Below are 14,762 nucleotides of genomic sequence, written 5' to 3'. Positions count from 1 at the left end.
CCTTGGACACTAACACTATCCTACACACACTAGGGACAATTTACAATTTTTACCAAGCCAATTAACCTACAAACCTGCGTGTTTTTGGAGTGTGGGAGGAAACCGGGAGATCCCGGAAAACCCACTCCGGTCACGAGGAGAACGTATAAATTCCATACAGACAACACCCGTAGTCAGGATCAAACGGGTCTCTGACGCTGTAAGGCAGGAACTCTACCGCTGTGCCACCGTGCGGTCCCCATATCACACCTTTAGTTCAGTATTCTTCTCACATTGCTCCTGATTTTACCTGACTTTACTTACTGTCTTATCCCTTCTTCAACTTTCTGCCCTATTATTTCTGGAGGATGGGGTTGAGAGGAAAAGATAGATCAGCCATGATTGAATAGCGAATTACACTTGATGGGCCAAATGGTCTAATTCTGCTCCTATAACAGATGAGCATGATCTTAATTCACAACTCTTCAATCCTTTTGTCTCACACCTTGTGTCGTTTCATCTCTGGCCGTTGTCCACCATCTATCTGCCCGTTAAAAAATCCCCCTCACCTCTATCGACCTATCACCTGCCAGACTTTGTCCTGCCCCATCTCTCTTCCAGCTTTCTACCCCCTCCCACATCTACAATCTGCTTGAAGAAGATGTCCTGACCTGAAAAGTCATCTATCCGTGTTCTCCAGTGATGCAGCTTGACCCGCTGAGTTAGTCCACCACTTTGTGCCTTCAATTAACATAAATTCATAAAGTCATAAGTGATAGGATTTATTCCATTTGGCACATTCTTCTAAATTCCAGTGAGTACAGGCGCAGTGCCGACATGTAAACCAGCATCTGCAGTTCCAGAGTAGGACTAATGCACGTAAGGCTGCTGGCCCTGACGGCATCCCCGGGCGCGTCCTCAGGCATGTGCTGCGCAGCTGACAGACGTCTGGACTGACATCTTCAACCTGTCACTTGCCCAAGCAGTTGTCCCCACTTACCTTAAAACCACCTCCATCGTGCCAGTGCCAAAACACTCCACTGCGGCAAGCCTCAACGACTTCCGCCCAGTTGCACTTACCCCCATCATCACCAAGTGCTTCGAGAGGTTGGTCCTGGCACACCTCAAAGGCTGCCTACCCCCCACATTGGATCCCTATCAGTTTGCCTACCGCACGAACAGGAGTACGGAGGATGCCATCTCAACGGCACTTCACTCCGCCCTCTCCCACCTCAACAGCAGAGACACTTACGTAAGAATGCTGTTCATCGATTACAGCTCAGCATTCAACACCATTATACCCTCTAAACTGATCACCAAACTCAGTAACTTGGGCATCGACCCCTCCCTCTGCAACTGGATACTGGACTTTCTAACCAACAGACCACAGTCTGTTAGGTTAGACAAGCACACCTCTTCAACCCTCAACCTGAACACTGGCGTTCCACAGGGCTGTGTGCTGAGCCCTCTCCTCTACTCCCTCTTCACCTACGACTGCACACCTGTACATGGTACTAACACCATCATCAAGTATGCAGATGATACAACGGTGATTGGCCTCATCAGCAACAACGATGAGTTGGCCTATAAGGAGGAGGTTCAGCTCCTAGCAGCATGGTGCGCTGACAACAACCTGGCCCTTAACTCCAAGAAGACCAAGGAGCTCATTGTAGACTTCAGGAAGTCTAGGGGCAGCACGCACACCCCCATCCACATTAACGGGATGGAGGTGGAACGTGTTTCCAGCTTCAGCTTCCTGGGGGTCAACATCTCTGATGACCTCTCTTGGACCCACAATACCTCAACTCTGGTCAAGAAGGCTCACCAGCGTCTCTTCTTCCTGAGGAGACTGAAGAAGGTCCATCTGTCTCATCTGGTGAACTTGTACCACTGCACCATCGAGAGCATCCTTACCAACTGTATCACAGTATGGTATGGCAACTGCTCTGTCTCCGACCGGAAAGCATTGCAGAGGGTGGTGAAAATTGCCCAACGCATCACCGGTTCCTCACTCCCCTCCATTGCGTCTGTCCAAAGCAAGCGTTGTCTGCGAAGGGCGCTCAGCATCGCCAAGGACTGCTCTCACCCCAACCATGGACTGTTTACCCTCCTACCATCCGGGAGGCGCTACAGGTCTCTCCGTTGCCGGACCAGCAGGTCGAGGAACAGCTTCTTCCCGGCGGCTGTCACTCTACTCAACAACGTACCTCGGTGACTGCCAATCACCACCCCCCCCCCCCCCCCACCCCCCCGGACACTCCTCCCACAGGAAAATACACTATGACTGTATGCATGTAAATAGATTTATTTATTGAAATCATATTCTATGTCGCTCTCCAGGGAGATGCTAACTGCATTTCGTTGTCTCTGTACTGTACACTGACAATGACAATTAAAGTTGAATCTGAATCCGAATCTGAATCTTGCATCCACATACGTTGTGTTCCTAGTTAGCTGAATGATAAAGCCTATTATTGCATGGGTTTGTTTGAATCCTTAAGTCCCAATGCTCTAAATAACAACATTGGCACTATTACGTATTTCATTGCACCTTGAGCCAAGTTGTGAAGATGTTGCTCGTGGTTTATATCATGATCATCCTTAACTTTATTTCAATGTGAACATTTTCTGCTTGCACGTAATATCTTCTAGGCTTCACACCCTGGATGGAAGGTCCGTCAATGACGGCTCAGAACTTGAGAATGGAGGATACTATGTTGCCGTGGGTAGAGATAAATTTAAGAAGTTACCCTATAATGAACTTATTTTCGATAAATCATATCCAAGAAGGACAAACAGGTAAGGCTGGGGTTAATCCTGCTTTAGTAAAATATTAAAGCAATGAAATCTATAGTAGATTTAAAAAAAATTATATCCACAGCCTTCAGTCATCCTCATTTTTACGAGGACATTGCCAGGACTAGAGGGTGTGAGCTATAGGGAGAGGTTGGTTAGGCTGGGTCCTATTCCTTGGAGCGCAGGAGAATGAGGGGTGATCTTATAGAGGTGTATAAAATCATGTGAGGAAGATGCACAGAATCTAAGGGAATCGAGGACCAGAGGACATAGGTTCAAGGTGAAGGGGAAAAGATTTAATAGAAATCTGAGGGGTAACTTTTTCACACAAAGTGTGGTGGGTGTACAAGCAGCCAGAGGAGGTAATTGAGGCAGGAACTATCGCAATGTTTAAGAAACAGTTAGATAGCTACATGGATAGGACATGTTTGAAGAGATATGGACCAAATGCAGGCAGGTGGGACTAGTGTAGCTGGGACATGTTGGCCTACGTGGGCAAGTGGGGCTGAAGGCCCTGTTTGCACACTGTATCCCTCTATGACTGTATCACTGTATTCCACACTCTAGTCCAATATCACTGCAAGATGATTCTTACATTTTGTTCGTCAACGCAATGTAAAAATAAAAATGATATTGACTGTAATAATTGGGACTGGATTCCAACCAGAAGGACGATGAAGGTAAAGTCATGCAAAAGGGCTTTCTGCAGAGGGAAGTTATTTGGAGAGGAATTCCCCAGCATTGTTTTTTTGATTAGAGGGAGATTTCTTGTCCATCACTGAGAATGGGATAGAGCAAGAAATCTCTCAGTGTGACGAAGGACCTCAACCCAAAACGTCACCTATTCCTTTTCCCCAGAGAGTCGGTGCCAACCAGTATCTGCACTTCCGTCCTAAACAAATCTCTCGGTCTTGGAAGTCCTTAGGAATCCACTGTGTGTTAAGTAGCACTGGTGCAGTCATTGAGATTCATCACAGGAGGATGTGCATGTTGTCCAGTCCCCCCCCCCCCCTTTTGGATACAAATTGTGCAGGGCTGGTCTTTGTGGCCCAGACTGGACAATTTCATGTTTAAAGGTCTGGATTACCCTTAATACTGGGCATTTCCAGAAAAGTAAAAGAAGACGATGAGAGGTGGGAATAGCAATCATGGACACTGTCATAAGGTCATCAGGAATAGGAGCAGAATCAGGCCATTCAGCCCATCAAGTCTACTCCGCCATTCAAGAGCGGAACTCGCTATCAAAACATGGAGGGGACCGGGGAACACTCACACTCACACACACACTCACACACACTCACACTCACACTCACACTCACGTGCTCGAGGCTTCGGAGACTCAATCCAACGCTAAATGCAGCTCAACTCTGCTTGTCTCATCGGGTTAACTACAGCCCGGCCTGGACTGACGGGATACCAACGCTGCTTCTCCGCGCTGACCATATTTCCCGCAAGTCCAGGAAGGCTGTAGGCTCACCTGGTGGGACAGGCAGAGGTGAGCTGGGTTTAGCGCTGGTTCTCTGCGCTGGCTGTCTGATTCCCGACCAAAGATCCTATAGCGGAGGATCTTTGCTGCTGACCTCTCTGGGGGGGGGGGGGGGTACTCGGGAGGGGCCAGGAACGCGCCGGAGACCCGGCCGGGACCGCTCGTGGCTGCGGATGATGCGCAGGTCTGTGCCACGTCGCCTTCCTCCAATCACCGCGCTCTATCGTCAGTCCCCCCCCCCCCCCCCCCCCCCACTATATATGTATGCTCAAATAGAGACATTTCACCAAATAAGTTCATGTTGGTCTTTATGGTCCTCCTCCCAGCTCAATTCAGTCAGAGGGCATCATAACGTTCTATTCTTCCTCACATTTAATGAGCTTCCCCTCAAGGCCATTTAGACTGAGATGAGGAAAAACCTTTTCACCCAGAGAGTTGTGAATCTGTGGAATTCTCTGCCACAGAAGGATGCTCATTGGATGCTTTCAAGAGAGAGTTGGATATAGCTCTTAGGGCTAACAGAATCAAGGGATATGGGGAAAAAGCAGGAACGGGATACTGATTTTGGATGATCAGCCATGATTATATTGAATGGCGGTGCAGGCTCGAAGGGCCAATGGCCTACTCCTGCACCTATTTTCTATGTTTCTATGTTTGAGATATCAGGTAGATGCACAATCCTTGCCCAGAGTTGGGGAATCGAGGACTAGAGGGTGTAGGTTGAAGGTGAAGGGGAAAAAAATGTAATAGGAGTACTAGGGGTAACTATTTCAGACAAAGGGTAGTGGTGTGTATGGAACCAGCTGCTAGAGGAGGCAGTTGGGACTGGGGCTATCCCAATATTTAAGAAACAGTTAAATAGGTACATGGATAGGACAGGTTTGGAGGGATTTAGACTAAGCGCAGGCAGGTTGGACTAGTGTAGCTGGGACCTGTGTGGGCAAATTGGGCCGAAGGGCCTGCTTTCACGCTATTGTGACCCAATGACCCTAAGCACCATAAAGCAGGGGTAATGTGAAGACAGTGAGCAGAATGGCTTCATTTGACTCCAATTTCGACGCTAAAATAGCACAATGATCATTAGTTTATTTCTATGTTTCTGTCTTAGATCCAAGGCTGCATCACTTCCTCCAATCCCAGCCTCCAAGAAGAATAAAGAAAATGTGAGTCATTTCATCCCTTGTGTTGTGTCACAATTACTGTGCCAGTGGAGTACAGTATTATCTATTGTGTCATAGTTTAATGAAAGAAAATGGCGATTGTGACGTTACTATTGAATTCAAGGGTAGTTGAGAGAAGTGGCCAATTTCTCATCTTCATACCTACCTACTGGCTTTTAATTTCTGTGAATGTGTGGGATTAGAACGATTAAGGAGATATGAACCGCGGCCAATCTACCATTTTCCAGCCATGGTGAATCGGACTATCCTTGATCGGACTTTGCTGGCTTTACCTTGCACTAAACGTTATACCTTTATCACGTACCTATACACTGTAAATGGATCGATTGTAATCATGTATTGTCTTTCTGCTGACTGGTTTGCACACAACTAAAAGCTTTTTACTGCACCCCGGTACACGTGACAATAAACTAAACTAAAAGTGACAAAAAAAGGAGACTGCTGTGTGGAACTTGTCTGGAGGATTGGCGACTTGGCTGTCAGCCTCTTGTTCCCCAGGTAATAAAATGGATTGCAAGGGATAAGGAAAACCAGCAAAACCACAATGAGAAATGTTACCAAATTTAATTTCTGACTGAAGGCAGGCTGGTTATTTTTCTACACGGGATGAATGATGCTGAGCAGGCAGGAAAGGTGTAATGAAGTTACAGCCTGTGCTCATTTTGGTGTGAGGCTGTGAATTCTTGATTACAACCATTCCCAAAGTCTTCTATAACCCTAATTATAGTCATGGATTCATACAGTGTGGAAACAGGCCCAACTTACCCACACCGCCCAACATGTCCCATCCACAGAAAGACACAACATTGTGTTTTGTGTCTATCTTTGGTTTAAACCAGTATTTGCAGTTCCTTCATACACTTGTTCCATCCACACTTGTCCCACCTGCCTGTATTTGGCCCATAATCCCTCTAAACCTGTTCTATCCATGTACCTGTCTAAATGTTTCTTATTCGCTGCCTCACCTACCTCTTCCGGCAGCTTGCTCCATACACCCACCACCCTTTGTGTGGAAATAGTTATCCCTCAGGTTCTTATTACATCTTTTCCCCCTCACCTTAAGCCTGGTTCTCGATTCCTCGACTTTAGGCAAGAGACACTACCCGATTCATTCCTTGCATGATTTTGTACACCTCTGTAAGATCACTGCTCATCCTATTGCACTCCAAGGAATACAGTCCCAGCCCGCTCAACCTCTCCCTATAGCTCAGGCCCTCGAGTCCTGGCAAGGGAAGTAAAGTGGAACAGTGGTAGAGCTGCTACCTTACAGTGCTAGAGACCTGGGTTCACTCCTGACTACGGGTGGCGTCTGAATGGAGTTTGTACGTTCTCCCCGTGCCCGCGTGGGTTTTCTCTGAGATCTTCAGATTCCTCCCACATTTCAAAGACGTGCAGGTTTGTAGGCTAATTGGCTTGGTATAAGTGTAAATTGGCCCTAGTGTGTGTAGGATAGTGTTAATTTGCAGGGGTCTCTAGTTTGTGCGGACTCGGTGGGCCGAAGGCCTGTTTCCATGCTGTATCTGTGAACTAAACTAAATTATACGTAACGGAACATCCTCATAAATCTTCTCCGCATCCTTTCCTGCTAATTAGCGGAACACCTTTTGTGTTTTGGATGCTTTCAAGCTGCAGGATCCATCCTGATTAGATACTGGACTTCTAGCACAGTCTGAAAATTCTTAGAATAGGGAATGAGAAGCCCTGCCCGTGGTGGCAGCACGTGGTGTGATATTTCTCATTTTACACAACTGGTTTCAGTGTTACTAAAGAGCAGGTGGTTTGCCTCCAGAAACTGTATGACTTCTCAAACTTCAAGTAACTCTTGCCTTCCCTCTATCTCTCTCTCTCCATATCTCCCCCCTTCCCAGTTCTCCGGCCAGGCTGACTGTCCTTGTTTACATTTTACCTCTGATTTGTTGTTACCTTCTCCTAGCTAACAATGATCTATTGTACAATTTCCTTAATCCCCACCCCCTTTGTCTCATTTTCACACCTTACACTTCCTTATCTCTCGTCTCCCCTGACTCAGTCTAAAGAAGGGTCTCGGCCCGAAACGTCATCCATTCCTTCTCTCTGGCGATGCTGCCTGTCCCGCTGAGTTACTCCAGTTTTTTGTGTCTACCTGCTGTCCCTTCCTACACTGTGCGACTCTGTTGCCCTCTAGTGTCCGTCCTTTGTCATCCATGCATGGAAATGTTTAGCTGGCAACCTCCTCACTGAGGCTCATTTGCCCAGACTTTGTGCTGATCTGTACTGACTTGCACGGATTCTTTGACGATCCTGCGACCACACAGGATCTATGCAAATGCTGGCAGCGTCTGTGGCAGAAACACACTGAAACGCTGAGAGTCGTCTGAACGATGACAAATATTTTTATCCTCAATATAAAAATGAATACCTTCTTCGACGTTCATAAATACAACACCATTAAGTTAGAAAGAGTGCAGAGAAGATTTACGAGGATTTTTGCCAGGACCTGAGGGCCTGAGATATAGGGAGAGGTTGGGAAGGCTAGGACTTTAATCCTTGTAGCGCAGGAGGATGAGGGGTGATCTTATGGAGATGCGTAAGATGATGAAAGGAATAGACAGGGTTAAGATTTAATAGGGACCTGAGTGGCAACTCTTTGAAACTCTTTGAAGGTGGTGGAACGAGCTGCCAACAGATATATTTGAGGCAGGGACTATAACAACATTTGAAAGACATTTGGACAGGTAGATGGATAGGAAAGTGATGATACGATGATAGATGACAGGAAGGTGATGATACGAGATGAAGCCAATAAATAAAGACAACTGGAACCGTCAAAGCCACTCATAATATCACAACGGCCTGGATAGAGTGGTTGTGGGGAGGATGTTTCCACTAGTGGGAGAGTCTAGGAGCAGAGGTCATTGCCTTAGAATTAAAGGATGTCTCTTTAGGAAGATGAGGAAGAATTTCTTTGGTTAGAGGGTGGTGAATCTGTGGAATTCATTGCCACTGAAGGCTGTGGAGACTAGGTCAATGGATATTTTTAAGGCAGAGATAGATAGATTCTTGCATTGGTACGGGTGTCAGAGGTCATGGGGAGAAGGCAGGAGAATGGGGTTAGGAAGGAAAGATAGATCTACCATGATTGAATGGCAGAGTAGACTTGATGGGCCGAATGGCCTAATTCCCCTCCTATCACATGAACTTATGAACCTAATGGTGGAGATTTGATGTCCATTGCAACAATCACAGGAGCAACCTCAATAGCATGTAAGGAGTTGGATTCCTCAAACATTACCTTGTTTCTGGGCGCCATGGTGGCGCAGCGGTAGAGATACTGCCTAACAGTGCCAGAGACCCGGGTTCGGTCCCAGCTACGGGTGCTGTCTGTACGGAGTTTGTACGTTTTCCCCGTGACCACATCAGTTTCCCGCGGTTCCTCCCACACTCCAAAGACGTACAGGTTTGTAGGTTAATTGGCTTTGGTTAAAAAAATTCTAAATTGTCCCTAGTGTGTAGAAGAGGGCTGGTGACAATAGTCAATAGGTGCAGGAGGAGGCCAATGCGGCCCTTCAAGCCAGCACCGTCATTCACAGTGATCATGGCTGATCATCCACGATCAGTACCCCATTCCTGCCTTCTCCCCATATCCCCTGACTCCGCTATCTTTAAGAGCTCTATCTAACTCTCTCTTGGAAGCATCCAGAGAATTGACTTCCACTGCCTTCTGAGGCGGAGAATTCCACAGATTCACAACCCTCTGTGTGTTAAAAGTTTTTCTTCATATCCGTTCTAAATGGCTTATCCCTTATTCTTAAACTGTGGCCCCTGGTTCTGGACTCCCCCAACATCGGGAACATGTTTCCTGCCTCTTGCATGTCCAAACCCTTAATAATCTTATTTGTTTCAATAAGATCCCCTCTTATCATTCTAAATTTCAGAGTATAGGAGCCCAGCCGCTCCATTCTATCAACATATGACAGTCCCGCCATCCCGGGAATTAAACTTGTGCACCTAGGCTGCACTCCCTCAATAGCAAGAATGTCCTTCCTCAAATTTGGAGACCAAAACTGCACACAATACTCCAGGTCTGCACAACTGTACCTCTTTTCTCCTATACTCAGCTCCTCTTGTTATGAGGGCCAACATGCCATTTGCTTTCTTCACTGCCTGCTGTACGTGCATGCTTACTTTCACGGGGATCGCTGGTCGGCGTGGACCCGGTGGGCCGAAGGGCCAGCTTCCACGCTGTATTTCTAAACTAAACTAAGTTAAAGGCACATTTTAGTAGTAATCGTCTAGTACGGAATGGGTTAATCAGGGCATTGCACCAATTCTGATGCTGTCTTGATTAATGTGCAAGTTTTCTCGTTGAATATTTTTGGGCTTCCCTCATTAATCAGTCTCAGTGTTCATTGTCATTCCTCACCATTCTTAGTCAGGGCTTCATTTTATTAATGCAGGGCATGATAATATGATCCTTAACCCCCATAATGTTTTATCATGAGTAATCAGCGGTTAATTAATGTTTCGCGGATGTGTGAAAGGATATAGTTTGTAAGATAATAGCTGACGAAGCGAACAAATAAAGGAAGGGAACCTGCAGTTAGAAGATACGAGGACTGGGGCCGGGAAAACAATATGTGGATATACTTGCAATAAAATGAGGAAATAATGTACATTTAATTGACAATCTTTCACATCCTCGGGTGGACCCGAAGTGCTTTTGTCCTGTGGAAATTTTAATGTGCAGTTCACAACCAGTTTTAGAGATATTTTAAGAACAAATGGATACCATAACACCAGGGAAAACATAGTTTTAATGGGGACATGAATTTTCTGCCACAGACAGCTGTGGAGGCCAAGTCAATGGATATTTTTCAGGCGGAGGTTGACAGATTCTTGATTAGTACGGTTGTCGGGTTACGGGGAGAAGACAGGAGAATGGGGTTGAGAGGGTAAGATAGATCAGCTATGATTGAGTGGCAGAGTAGACTCGATGGGCTGAATGGCCTAATTTGTTCCTGGAACTTATGATAGACACAACAAAGCTGGAGTAACTCAGTGAGACAGGCAGCATCTCTTGAGAGAAGGAATTGGTGACGTTTCGGGTCAAGACCCTTCTTTGACCCTTCTTGACCCGAAACGTCGCCCATTCCCTTCTCTCCAGAGATGCTGCCTGGCCCGCTGAGTTATTCCAGCATTTTGTGTCAATCTTCAGTTTAAACCAGCATCTACACATTAGGAACATGAACTTCCTCTGTGGAACTAAAAAGGCCAACAGTGCATTCATTTAATTGCCCAACCAAAAATCACTCTGTCTAGGAGGAACTTCAACCCACAATCTAGACACCCATCCTGTTGTACTGCAGGCTTTAAGAATCAAGCTTGGAAGGTGTATCAAAATCAAAGCTGTATTGAATTGATGTTCGGTATAGTCGGATGTCTGGTATTGTAAATCAGTAAAGTGATCACGTGTCAAGGTATAGTCACAATATTAAAAATGCACTTTTTTCTCGAGTTGATTTTTACTTCAGTTAGTAAACATTATCTTTCCAAGTGTAAAGCATGATACTCCTGCATTTTTTCATCAAATTGATTACAGATGCTCCTCGACTTATCATGCTTCGACTTACGATATTTCGACTTTACGATAGTGCAAAAGAGATACACATTCAGTAGAAACCATACTTTGAATTTTGAATTTCAAGTCGTCAAGTTTATTCGTCACATGCACATACGAGATGTGCAGTGAAAAGAAAAGTGGCAATCCTCGCGGACTTTGTGCAAAAAGTGTAAAATTTTGATCTTTTCCCGGGCTAGCGATATATGGTACGATACTCTCTCGTGATGCTGGGCAGCTCCCAGTCAGCCACGCGAGCCCGAGTGTAAACCACCAATCTACAGCAGGGGTCGGCAACCTTGTTCTGCATAGAGGCCAGGATGTGAGCGGATGGCGGCCACATCTATCACATAGATCCCGCCCCCATCCCGCCCCGGATGGCAGGCATCAAATCACGTGTTCACATAGATCCCGCCCCTTCGAGGACGCCACCCGGAGCACTGGCCCCTAGTTACGGGCACTCACGAACATGACGTACCTACAGACAATGGCCTTGACTCTGTCCTGAAGACGGTGGCTCAAATACTCACACTCACTCATCTCCGGCCTATTGGCAACCTCGATCCCAACAGTGAAACCCAGACACAGAAGGTGCGCAGTCGTGCTGGCGGCTTTGCACAGCATGCGGTACAGCCAGAGCTTGGTGCTCGGTGGCCAGCGCTGGCCTCCTTACGTCACCGTGCCTCGGGCCAGGGAGGTACCAGAGATGATGGAAGTCTGCGGCCCGGAGGAGTTCGGGTTACGGGCTGCATTTGGCCCGGGGGCCGTAGGCTGACGACCCTTGCTCTAATGTGTACTGTGTTGCCAGTGTTTTTTTGGATACAGTGCATTGTGTTTCGTGTTTTTGCATCCCATCATGTCTACAAAACGCCCATCTGAGAGAATGTTTGGTAGGTTAGGGGCATTAAATGCATTTTCGACGAGATATATTCTATTTACGATGCGTTTATCGGAACATAACCCCATCGTAAGTTGAGGAGCACCTGTACCAGGTGATTTAAGTGGGAACTCCAGAAACCGTGGTTGACCTTGGTTGCTGTCTGCGTTGAGCTGCAATTTCCTTGCACATCTGCAGTAGGTTAATTGACAATAGACTATAAACAATTGGTGCAGGAGTAGGCCATTCGGCCCTTCGAGCCAGCACCGCCATTCAATATGATCATGGCTGATCACCCAACTCAGTATCCTGCACCTGCCTTCTCTCCATACCCCCTGATCCCTTTAGCCACAAGGGCCACATCTAACCTCCTCTTAAATATAGCCAATGAACTGGCCTCAACTACTTTCTGTGGCAGAGAATTCCAGAGATTCACCACTCTCTGTGTAAAAAATGTTTTTCTCATCTCGGTCCTAAAACTGTGACCCCTTGTTCTGGATTTCCCCAATATCGGGAACAATCTTCCTGCATCTAACCCGTCCAACCCCTCAAGAATTTTGTAAGTTTCTATAAGATCTCCCCTCAATCTTCTAAATTCTAGCGAGTACAAGCCGAGTCTATCCAGTCTTTAGGTGATCCCCGCACATTAACACTATCCTACACACTAGGGACAATTTACACTTCTACCAAGCCAATTTACCTACATATGCCTTTGGAGTGTGTGAGGAAACTGAAGATCTCTGAGAAAATCCCATGTGGCCATGGGGAGAACGTACAAACGCCATCCATACAGCACCTGTAGTCGGGATCGAACCAGGGTCCCCGGCGCTGCTAGGGGTGTAAGGCAGCAACTCTACCACTGCGCCACCCCGTATCGCACCGCACAGTGTTCAACAGAAATATTGTGGGCTGAAGGGCCCGTTACTGTTCTATGTTCTATGTGGGGAATGAAAGTGATGGGTTCTGTCCTGAGAGGTAACATCAACCTCATGGGCTGAATGGCCTCCTTCATAAGTAAAAGATTAATGATGCATATGCTGTCTCAAAAATTAAGAAAACTTGCTATTGCAATTGATGGCTCCCACAATTCAAAAGTCCGATCCAAATATTTTGTGAGTAATGTTGGGGGAAAAAAACGAATTCCTTATCATGGAGTTATAGGGGGATGAGGCACAGAAATGGCAACTTGGGCACTACTCATTGAGGTTGACTGTTGGCCAACCAGGCTTATCCCACTTACCTGTGCCTGGACCATGTGCCTGGTCCATATCCCTCCAAACTGTATCTCTCCAAATCTGTAAAAGGCTTTTTGCACATTGGCCTGCATAATTCAGAGTATTGAGTATGGATGTTGGGAGGTCATGTTGCAGTTATATAAGGTGTCGGTGAGGCCGCATTAAGAGTATTCTGATCAGTTCAGGGCACCATGTTATAGGGAAGATGTTTTAAAGTTGGAAAGGGTACAGAGAAGATTTACCAGGAAGTTGCCAGGACTCGAGGATCTGAGCTATAGGGAGAGGTAGAGTAGGCTGGGACTCTATTCCTTGGAGTCCAGGAGGATGAGGAGTGATTTTGTAGAGGTGTATAAAATCATGAGAGGAATAGAACTGGTAGATGCACAGATTCTCTTGCCCAGAGTAGGTGAATCGAGGACCAGAGGACATAGGTTTAAGGTGAAGGGGGAAAGATTTAATAGGAATCTGAGGGGCAACCTTTTCACACAGTGGGTGTTGGGTGTATGGGACAAGCTGCCAGAGAAGGTAGTTGAAGCAGGGACTATCTCAATGTTTAAGAACAAAATAGACAGGTACATGGATAGGACAGGCTTGGAGGTTTATGGACCAAATGCAGGCAGGTGGGACAAGTTTAGATCAGGCAGTGAAGAAAGCGAATGGCATGTTGGCCTTCATAACAAGAGGAGTTGAGTATAGGAGCAAGGAGGTCCTTCTACAGTTGTATAGGGCCCTTGTAAGACCACACCTGGAGTATTGTGTGCAGTTTTGGTCCCCTAATTTGAGGAATGACATTCTTGCTATTGAGGGAGTGCAGCGTAGATTTACTTGGTTAATTCCCGGAATGGCGGGACTGTCATATGCTGAGAGAATGGAGCGGCTGGGCTTGTATACGCTGGAGTTTAGAAGAATGAGAGGGGATCTTATTGAAACATATAAATTATTAAGTGTTTGGACCGCTAGAGGCAGGAAACATGTTCCCGATGTTGGGTGAGTTCAGAACCAGGGGCTACAGTTTAAGAATAAGGGGTAAGCCATTTAGAACGGAGACGTGGAAACACTTTTTCTCACAGAGAGTTGTGAGTCTGTGGAATTCTCTGCCTCAGATAGCCGTCGAGGCCGGTTCTCCAGATACTTTCAAGAGAGAGCTAGATAAGGCTCTTAAAGATAGCGGAGTCAGGGGATATGGGGAGAAGGCAGGAACACGGGGTATTGATTTGGGGTGATCAGCTACGATCTTGAATGGCGGTGCTGGCTCGAAGGGCCGAATGGCCTACTCCTGCACCTATTATCTCTTGTCTATGTCTGTAGATGGGACCTGTTGGTATGTGTGGGCAATTTGGGCCAAAGGGCTTGTTTCCACTCTGTATGACTATATGACTATGTAAGGAAGTATTTCATCTTTCATTCCAAATGTATGTCTTCTATGCGAGGAACATGTAGTAGGATGTACTTCTGTCAAATATATAAACATAGAAACATAGAAATTAGGTGCAGGAGTAGGCCATTCGGCCCTTCGAGCCTGCACCGCCATTCAATATGATCATGGCTGATCATCCAACTCAATATCCCGTACCTGCCTTCTCTCCATACCCCCTGATCCCCTTAGCCACAA

At 46.4% G+C, this 14,762-nt stretch overlaps 1 protein-coding gene across 1 annotated transcript in view; it reads left to right on the top strand.

The window, feature by feature from the left end:
* Positions 1-14,762, top strand: part of LOC129705752 (doublecortin domain-containing protein 2-like) — a 125,671-nt gene that overhangs the window by 72,706 nt on the left and 38,203 nt on the right. Inside the window, exons 5-6 of the mRNA XM_055649533.1 lie at positions 2,632-2,778; positions 5,370-5,424. Of these exons, the coding sequence (XP_055505508.1) occupies positions 2,632-2,778; positions 5,370-5,424 (202 nt within the window). The remainder of the gene's footprint in view (positions 1-2,631; positions 2,779-5,369; positions 5,425-14,762) is intronic.

The sequence above is a fragment of the Leucoraja erinacea genome, chromosome 2 (genome assembly GCF_028641065.1).
Source record: "Leucoraja erinacea ecotype New England chromosome 2, Leri_hhj_1, whole genome shotgun sequence".
Taxonomy (NCBI): domain Eukaryota; kingdom Metazoa; phylum Chordata; class Chondrichthyes; order Rajiformes; family Rajidae; genus Leucoraja; species Leucoraja erinaceus.
The sequence above is the reverse complement of the archived record's forward strand: the minus strand, read 5'-3'. Positions and strand labels throughout refer to the sequence as shown.